The sequence below is a fragment of the Melanaphis sacchari genome, unplaced genomic scaffold, assembly GCF_002803265.2.
Source record: "Melanaphis sacchari strain LSU unplaced genomic scaffold, SCAv2.0 Contig32_pilon_pilon, whole genome shotgun sequence".
Lineage (NCBI taxonomy): Eukaryota > Metazoa > Arthropoda > Insecta > Hemiptera > Aphididae > Melanaphis > Melanaphis sacchari.
In genome coordinates this window covers 2,959,260-2,968,599 of record NW_020271199.1, presented here as the reverse complement: position 1 = coordinate 2,968,599, position 9,340 = coordinate 2,959,260, and the positions used below count along the sequence as shown (strand labels likewise).

Genomic DNA, 9,340 nt, shown 5'->3' with positions numbered 1-9,340 from the left:
ACGTGATGATTCCTGAAATAAAATTTAGATTATCCTTATTTATTTATATAAAATCCACGAGACAAGTGCACCACAAGTTATATGCATCACTAAGTAGCAATAGCGTCCCCAGAGGGAACAAGTAGAGGCAATTGCCCTCTGGCTTTTTTCTGAGTCAATTATTATAACCATTATGTAATGTAAAATATCACTAAATAAATATTTTTAAGAAATTGATAATATGGTTGAAGAGTGTATGTTACGGTATAATGTGTGGAAAAATAGAAACACAAGTCAAAGTGAAATTAAGAATTTAAGTTTCATAAGTCTCTTTATAAATAGTTACTTATTATTATTTATTTATAATTATTTATTAATAAAGGTTTATATTTGTATATTATTTTTTTCTGAGAGCCCCAAGTTTTGTGAGGTAATATTTTTATGAAGTTTAATATTAATGATGTTTCTTTTTCATTTTGTTTAATAGTATGTTATACCTAATATATTTATGGTTAAATATTAAAAGTTTCTATTATTTATTTTGTTTTGTATACAGTATAATATGTGAGAATACTTAATATTTTAATGATACGTTTTAAACAAGGTCGTTTATTATAACTATAATACAGCTATATTTATTTTTAAGTAAAAAAATAAATAAAATATTTCCAAATGGTTTGGAAGTTCTTTATTTTATAGAAGCCAGAAACGTTTGATTCTATAAATAACCTATAATTATAAAATCAATGGTGTCATTTTATTTACCAAAGAAAAATGTATTTGTTAATTTAAAATCGCACATTGGTTAATTAAAATGAATGCTATAAAATTAAGTTCTAACTATCTACACGTCATATTAAATAATTATTTAATTTTTACATTCCTTATCTATGAGACAAAACACGTCACAAACAATATACTAACAATAATTCAAGTATTTTGTTCCCCTTGACCGAGGACGCCTTCGCTCAGTAAGTTAGTCAAATAATATATTTTTTTAAATACGCGTCACCAGAACCTTGGGGTCTATCGGGCAATAACGTATCGATATTATTTATAATTGTCCGAGTACAATAAATTAATATTCCTATTTGCGATAACTGTTTAGCGAGAAAAAAAATTAACTATATTGTTTCGGAGTCTCCCTCACACTTTACACACCACCCACTTCCTCAAATCCAGCCTTGCATTAACGTCACCGTCCGCCGTCGTCGTCGTCGTTTGATATTTTATTCGAATGCCGACGACAGTCTATGCTTACAGGATATCGCTATAATTTTGACGAGATAGCTGTGCGGTCGTTGGCTCCACACAATCAAACACAATACGAATAATTGCGAAGTAATAAGTATCTCGCTCGGTAGTACGTGAATAATATCATAAATTATAATATAAACGGGCGCGCAAACGTCGTCGACGTTCGGTCACCGTCGGGGCGGCTCCGACTGCCCGACCCGACTGCTGCCGGTGTTTACCACCTGTTGCTCGTCCCTCGCCGCCGCCGACAACGGTACCCGTCACGCACGCACGCACGCAGTGTGCACCGCATGCACTTTGGATGTTGATCCGAACGAACGTGAAACGATCGACAGATAACTCCAAATTTTAATCATTTATAACATAAAATATAATTTATCATATTATTACCGTGTGGTACTGGCGGTACGTATCTCGCACTCGTTGACCGCTGTTATCGGATATCTAATAAATATTTAAACGTTATATTTTGTTATCGACGAGTCGTGTTTCGCCTGTGCACCAGTTTTTCGATCACTCAAAAGTCGAGAACGACTTTATGGTTTTGATGATTTGATTTTTTTTTTTTCTCTTATCGTTCACCTTCTCCGGACGCGTTTCCGCCGCCGCCGCCGCCGCCGCCACCGCCACCACCGCACAAGCACTCACACGGATAACCTTAATAACTCCGTCCGCCGCCGCCGTTCGATCGCCACCGGTTTCATTTTCGTCACGTTCGCCGTCGTTGCCGGTCGTTCTAATCGTCTACCGCCGCCTTCGTCGCACGACCAAAACACGTGTTACGCGTCCAATTAATATTCGCCACCGAACAGAAAATCCTCATCCATAAAATATGGCAAACTACCACAAAATGGAAGCGTCGTCCGTGCAGACGCTCAAGGATTTAGCCAACAAGTTGAGGATCGACTCGATCGTAGCGACCAATGCTTCGAAATCCGGGTAAGACGACGATGACTGTTTTTTAATTTATTTATTTTTTTTTTTTTTATTATTATTCCGCCGAACTCGTCGACAGTATTGTTTTTGTTTCCCGATTTCCAGATTGTTTATTTAATTTTTTTTCCGTCATTACCATACCTACGTTATGTGTATATTATTATGTATTTATTTTTTGAGTCGAGGACCGCGTTTTCCTTTCACTTTCCGGCCGACCGGTCGTCATCGCCGTCCGCCGACGGAAGGCCGCGCGTGTTCTATAATGTAAAACTGTACCTAGGCCGCGCCGGCAGTGAAAGTGAAACGTTGTGCTTGTAGCCTTCACACTTCTGGTTTCAACCACTTTTTCGTCGTCTTACATCACGAGTTTGTTATTGTATAGACATGATAGACGAAAAATTAATTTGTCTTTTTTTGGCCAAGCGTTTTTCCTTGTTTGGGCATAACATATATCATATATAGTGTTCTTTTTCTCTTTCACCTTCTATTGAATTAATGATTTTTAAATTTTCAAAAAACCATTCTATTTCTATTATTGTATCTATATTTCTTACAACCAGAAAATTATGATTTTTTTTTTTAGTAACAATAGCACATAGCTAGGAACTCAGCATTTAATTGAATTTATTTTTAATGAATATTCATGAACATTTTTCAGCCATGTGAGATAAAATATTAAATGAAGACTCCGGGCTGTTAGAATTAAAAGTTATCTAATTTGTACAGGGGACTTGTTTATTTTTTTTCTGTATATCTCTAAATAACTCATAGGTATACGATTTACTCGAGGATTTACCTATCCTTTCTTGATCATTTTAAATAGGTACATCTTTAGTTATTAGTGCTTATTTATAATATTATTTTTACATTGATTTATTGTGCTACCTACTTTATAATATTGTATTATTGATTTCAAACAAAAAATTTCACTCAACCATACAATTATTTTTATGTTAGATATATCAAGATAGGTAGGTCCTATGTAAATATTTGATTTTATTGTTGTTTAACATAATATTGTGGTTTTATTTCATTGTGTAAATATTTCAAAATATCCACAATATTAATAAATCTTTCCAATAGGTCACATAAATTATTTTCTTTGTTTTAATTATTTATTTTTGATGTTATGTATTGTATACTTATTTTTATTTAATATTCTAACTGTTTTTGACTTCCCAAAAATTTAATTTAATTAAACTAATAAGATAGGGTCAAAGTGTTACTACTGGGTAACTCCTTAAATCAAATCATTCATGTCATTATAGTATTTAAGCAAACATGCTCATTGTAAAAAATAAATTTATAGATTGTATGTATTCTAATAAAAAATAAAAAATAAGATAGTTAGATATAATTTTGACTATTTTTAAAAGTTTTTTTTTTCATTTTTCTATCAAACGTTTCACTTGCAGTATTTTATTTTGCAAAACATTTAAATTTGGTAAAAACTTAATCTATAATTTTCATCAATAAAATTAATTTGTATATAAAACTTACCTTGATTACCTCACTTAAAAAAATATATAATATAACCAAATTTAACTCAATGGCTAAGATTTTTGTTTTTATTTCTACCACCTTAATATTTATTGCACTTTAAATTATAAAAATTATAAATAACTTAAAAATGATGAATTAAAAAAAAAAAAAAAAATGTGTATAATAATAGAACTTAAGAATTGTAGTCAGTAATTTTTTTCTAAATAATACTTTTAATTCCAAAAAAAATTACAAATGTGTTTATGAACAAACATACTTATGCCATCTGTATTATCGCGTTCATTAGATTATGACTGGATCTGGACTATTGAGACTCAACTATAATTGAAAAACAATTAATAATATATTAAACATAGTATTGGAAAATGTACAAATAACTATTAGACATAGATATCATAAGATAAATAAATTTTCTGTTTATAGGATTTAGTGAATATACCATACTTGCATATACTTATTTACCTTAAAATAATAGTATATAAATTAAATTACAAATTATACCTATTAAACCACAACATATTTTGTTCTTTTTCATGTATATAGGTAACTACAGGATTACTTAGTCATCTATTAAGTTTTTCAAATTTTTACCTATTAACAAAATAGTAAATATTATTTATAATAAAGGCTATTTAACGTTTTAATTAAAAGACAATTCAAAAAATAAGTATGTTAAGTACCTACTTATCTGAAAAAGTAAATTTTGTTTTAACTTTCAAATTATTGAAGCTTAACCGTACTTAATTATTTAATTTGTATAAACCAACATAATATTTTGATTTGTTAGTTATAAATAAAAGACATTGTTATTTTATTTTTACAGGCACCCTACATCATGTGCTTCAATGGCAGAAATCATGTCTGTATTATTTTTCCATACTATGCGTTACAAAGTGTCAACTCCTAAAGATGCTGCTAATGACAGATTTATATTGTCTAAAGGTCATGCTGCTCCTATCTTGTATGCAGGTAATAATAATCGTCAAATAATATTTAATACCATTTAAAAATATGATTTAATAACGTGTAATATTCTTACATATTTTTTAGCTTGGGCTGAAGCCGGTTTGTTTCCAGTTTCTGATTTAACAAACTTAAGGAAAATTGATAGTGATTTGGAAGGACATCCGACACCACGTTTGAATTTCATTGATGTTGGTACTGGTTCTCTTGGACAAGGTCTTTCAGTTGCCTGTGGAATGGCCTATGTAGGAAAATACTTTGACAAATCGTCATACAGGTAATATTTTCTTAAATAATATACCTAAATATTTTAACTTGCATCTTTTGAAGAGTAAAAATGCCAATTAATGTTTTTCTTGTTATGTTTTAAGATAGGGTTATCATATGGTAACCTGTATAGGTATTGTATCTAACCCAAAGACAAGGAATTTTTTTATAATTAATTAAATGAAGATATTAATACTCTTTTATGGCCACTTCACACCCTTGTCTTTTAGAATAAAAATTTTCAAACTTTTCATAGTACAACTCATTTTAAAAATTGTTTACATTTTAGTGACCCGCTACATGCTAATTTTATGATCACTATCTTAGTTTGGCAATGTTACAGTGATACATCACTGATAAACTTCATACTATAGTGAATAATAATCAATGATTATACTAAATTCATCATCAATTCAAATTATAGTAAAACAGAAAATTGTATATCTCATATTATCTTTTCTTTTTATATGATTTTTAATACCTAACAAGATCCATAAAAAATACAATCGCTACTCACAGTTGAAAACTCTGCTTACAGTAAAGAGTAAAGACACCAATTTACAAAAACTATAATTTTGTTGTTTCTATCCTTAACACATTTTGATTTTTACTATTAATGTATTTTATGAGAAAATGTAATGCCATCTATTGACTACCATAAGAAAAATAAATAACTATAATAATAATTACAATTTTCATTTAAAAATTATAATGTTTGTCTTTAAATATATTGTATACTGTTAACAAATCTTCATTTCTGAATGTATTACTGTGAAAAATAAATCACTCTTTAACGGATTAAAACTAAAATTCATTATTTTCAAACTATATCTATACTTATTTTTAAGAATTTTAAAAACATATCTGTAATTTCCAATAGGACTTTTTGTTTATTGGGCGATGGTGAAAGTGCAGAAGGTTCAGTTTGGGAAGCTTTGAACTTTGCATCATCTTACAATTTGGACAATTTAGTGGTAATCTTTGATATCAATCGCCTGGGTCAATCAGGACCAACACCTTTACAGCACGACATGGAAGTCTATAGACAAAGACTAACAGCTTTTGGTCTTAATGCTATTGTTGTTGATGGCCATGACATTGAAGAATTAACTAAAGTAATTTAATCATGTTTATAGTTGTAACATTTTTATAAAAAAAAAAAAAATGTTTTTTTTCTTTTATTTTAGGCTTTCCATGAAGCTTCAATAACAAAAGGAAAACCTACTGCTATTTTGGCTAAAACATACAAAGGCAAAGGTTTTACCAACATTGAAGATGCTGAAAAATGGCATGGTACACCATTGAATGACAAAACTGTTAAAGTTCTAGAAGTAAATATTCATTAATTTTAATTGTTTTGGTTATAAAATACTCTAAATATTTCATAAATAGATATTTATAAATTTCATGGATAAATATAAATATTTTATATTAGTTCAATTTTTTGAAATATAAATATTTTTTTTTTATTATTAGAAATATTAAAAATAAGTATAATTTTTTTTTTAAATACTGTATTGCTTTGTACATTATTCTATAAGACTTATCTCTGTTTATAGGAAATTAATGGTCAAATCAGAAACAAGAAAATGCCAATTAATATACCAAAGCCTATTTCTGATGTGCCTGCTATAAATATTACCAATGTTCATTTATCATCTCAGCCCAACTACACACTTGGTGAAAAAATTGCTACACGTGTAGCATATGGTACAGCTTTGGCTAAAATCGCTGAAAACAACAACAGAGTCATTGCTTTAGATGCCGACACTAAAAACTCAACATTCTCTGACAAAATCAAAGTGGTATGATTTTGAAAAATAAACAATTTGATACATTATTCTGTTTTATAATTATTTTATTTTTATTTCTTTAATTTATACAGAAATACCCAGAAAGACATATTGAATGTTTTATTGCTGAACAAAACATGGTTGGTGTTGCCATTGGAGCTGCATGCAGAGACAGAACAATTGCATTTGTTTCTACTTTTGCTACTTTCTTCACCAGAGCTTTTGATCAAGTGTGTATTTATTGATTTATATTTAAAAATAATGAACTAACAAATAACGTTTTGATTTGATCAAATAGATTCGTATGGGTGCCATTTCTCAAACCAATGTTAACTTTGTTGGTTCACATTGTGGAATTAGTATTGGTGAAGATGGACCTAGTCAAATGGGTCTTGAAGATATCGCCTTATTCAGAAGTATTCCAGGTAAAATAATTAATATTTTTGTATTATTTATTATAAACAGAATTGAAGTCTTTGTTTTAAGAATGTGCAATTAAAATGTTAGATACATTATAATATGTATGTTGCGTTCAGAACATGCTTATTTAATTTTGGTATAGAGATTTGACATAAAATATTTTTTGCTAGTCAAGAGTTTATATTTAAAGATTTTTTTTATGATGTCAATATTGAAATAAATGGACAAATTGAAAAACATTTTTAACTATGAAATTTACTTATAAAATATTACTTTTATCATACGTCTACCAAACAAAATGAATATGTAACTTGCTCATTTCACCTAATTCTGTGTACTACAACATAACTCAATCGTGTTTACTTTTACAATGTATTTACTGATTATTTGTTCTATTATCAAACTCATAAAATAATAAACCTTGCAACAATTTTTCATTGTGTTGCTAGCAATAAAAAGTTCCAAAATATAAAAAAAGCTCTTTTAAGATATCTTAAAGATTTGTTAAAAAATATTAAATAATGCATTAATTTTTCTTTTAGGTTCTACTGTGTTTTACCCAGCTGATGCTGTGAGTTGTGAACGTTCCATTGAATTAGCAGCAAATACAAAAGGTGTTTGTTTCGTCCGAACATCCAGACCTGCAACAGCAGTCATTTACAAAAACGATGAAGTTTTTGAAGTAATTATAATTATTATTAAGTATTTTTATATTATGTGCTGTAGTTACAGCAGTAAATGTATAGTGGTACACTATATTTGACATAGATCAATTCATTTTAATTATTAAATTATTTATGTAGGTTGGAAAAGCTAAAGTTATCAAGAGTTCCCCTTCAGACAAAGTATTAATTATTGGCGCTGGAGTAACACTCTATGAAGCATTAAACGCTGCTGAAGATTTGGAAAAATCTGGAATTAGTGTTCGTGTTATTGATCCATTCACTATTAAGCCACTTGACGCTGCTACAATCATAAATAATGCTAAAGAATGTGGTGGAAAAATAATTACTGTTGAAGATCATTACTCAGAAGGTATATAGTGTATACTTTAATGTATAGATATTGTTGATTATTTTATTAACTATTATTTGTATAATTTTGTTATTAATTCTATTATTTTGTACAATTTAGGCGGTTTGGGTGAAGCAGTTTTATCTGCTGTTGCTGAAGAAAGAGACATAGTCGTTAGGAAACTCGCTGTTACTGACATTCCCCGCTCTGGTCCAGCCAACGTGTTATTGGATCTATTTGGAATTAGTGCCAAAAATGTTGTTGCTGCAGTCAAGAAATTTGTTAACTGATTTTATGACTGTACAAAATTAATTTATAATTTGATGATTCATTTCATTTTGGCCAATTGGGTACTTTTGTCTTTTTAATTTTAGTAAGATTCAGCATTTTTTTCTACAAGAAACAATTTTTCAACATTTTTTTCGTATTTATACAAATCAGTAAATAATTATATTGTTTGATATTGATCATAAAAATATTTTATAAATAATTTGTTTTAAAAAAAAAAAAAAGAAATGATAAATAATATAAAATTGAAAGTTGAGTTATTTATAATACTGTTTTCTGTTAATCAATATTAATGTATAATTAAGATGTGATATTAATTGTGATGGAATGGCTAAAATAACAAGTAAAATTGAGATTTATTCAATGACATTGAATGTTCCTTGGTTGAAAAAACAAAACGTTTTACAATTAAACACAGAGATTTTACTACTAAGTTGTACTCGTAGATTATACTTTTTAAACATGACTTAAAAAAAACAAAAACATTTGGATTTTTTGGCAATATAATACATATTTTTGTAAATGTAACTTCAATTGTTTTCCATGTATCAGAAATTTTATTTTTCAAATCATGAAATCTAAAAAAATATTTCTTAAATTTTTTTACGAATCATAAATTAACACCTAGTTTTATTTTTACTTTTCTAATAACTTAAGTTTTCTATCTGATTTGGTAAGAAATATCATTTAAACATATAATTTTTTAAATCTGAAGTTAAAATAACCAAAATAAAATTACATAAATAGTGTATAATACACAGTATGGTATATCCGGTGTTTTTTTTAAGTGTCTAATTTTAATGATCACTTTATCAATATGTTGCAGAGCTTGTAATATCATTATGACGGCATTAATTTATTTCTCTTGGATCTAATAAAATAATAATGTTTTGTATCATTCTATAATATCTATAAACAGT

At 28.4% G+C, this 9,340-nt stretch overlaps 1 protein-coding gene across 1 annotated transcript; it reads left to right on the top strand.

Annotated features, from left to right (window-relative positions):
* The first annotated feature begins 1,870 nt into the window (after positions 1-1,870).
* LOC112596551 (transketolase-like protein 2) lies at positions 1,871-8,548 on the top strand. The gene is made up of 11 exons (XM_025342296.1): positions 1,871-2,175; positions 4,499-4,644; positions 4,726-4,915; positions 5,786-6,020; positions 6,093-6,236; positions 6,465-6,710; positions 6,791-6,928; positions 6,997-7,123; positions 7,661-7,800; positions 7,922-8,153; positions 8,253-8,548. The coding sequence occupies exons 1-11, from the start codon at positions 2,069-2,071 to the stop codon at positions 8,420-8,422; spliced, it is 1,875 nt and encodes a 624-aa protein (XP_025198081.1). The 5' UTR covers positions 1,871-2,068; the 3' UTR covers positions 8,423-8,548.
* Positions 8,549-9,340: the final 792 nt, after the last annotated feature.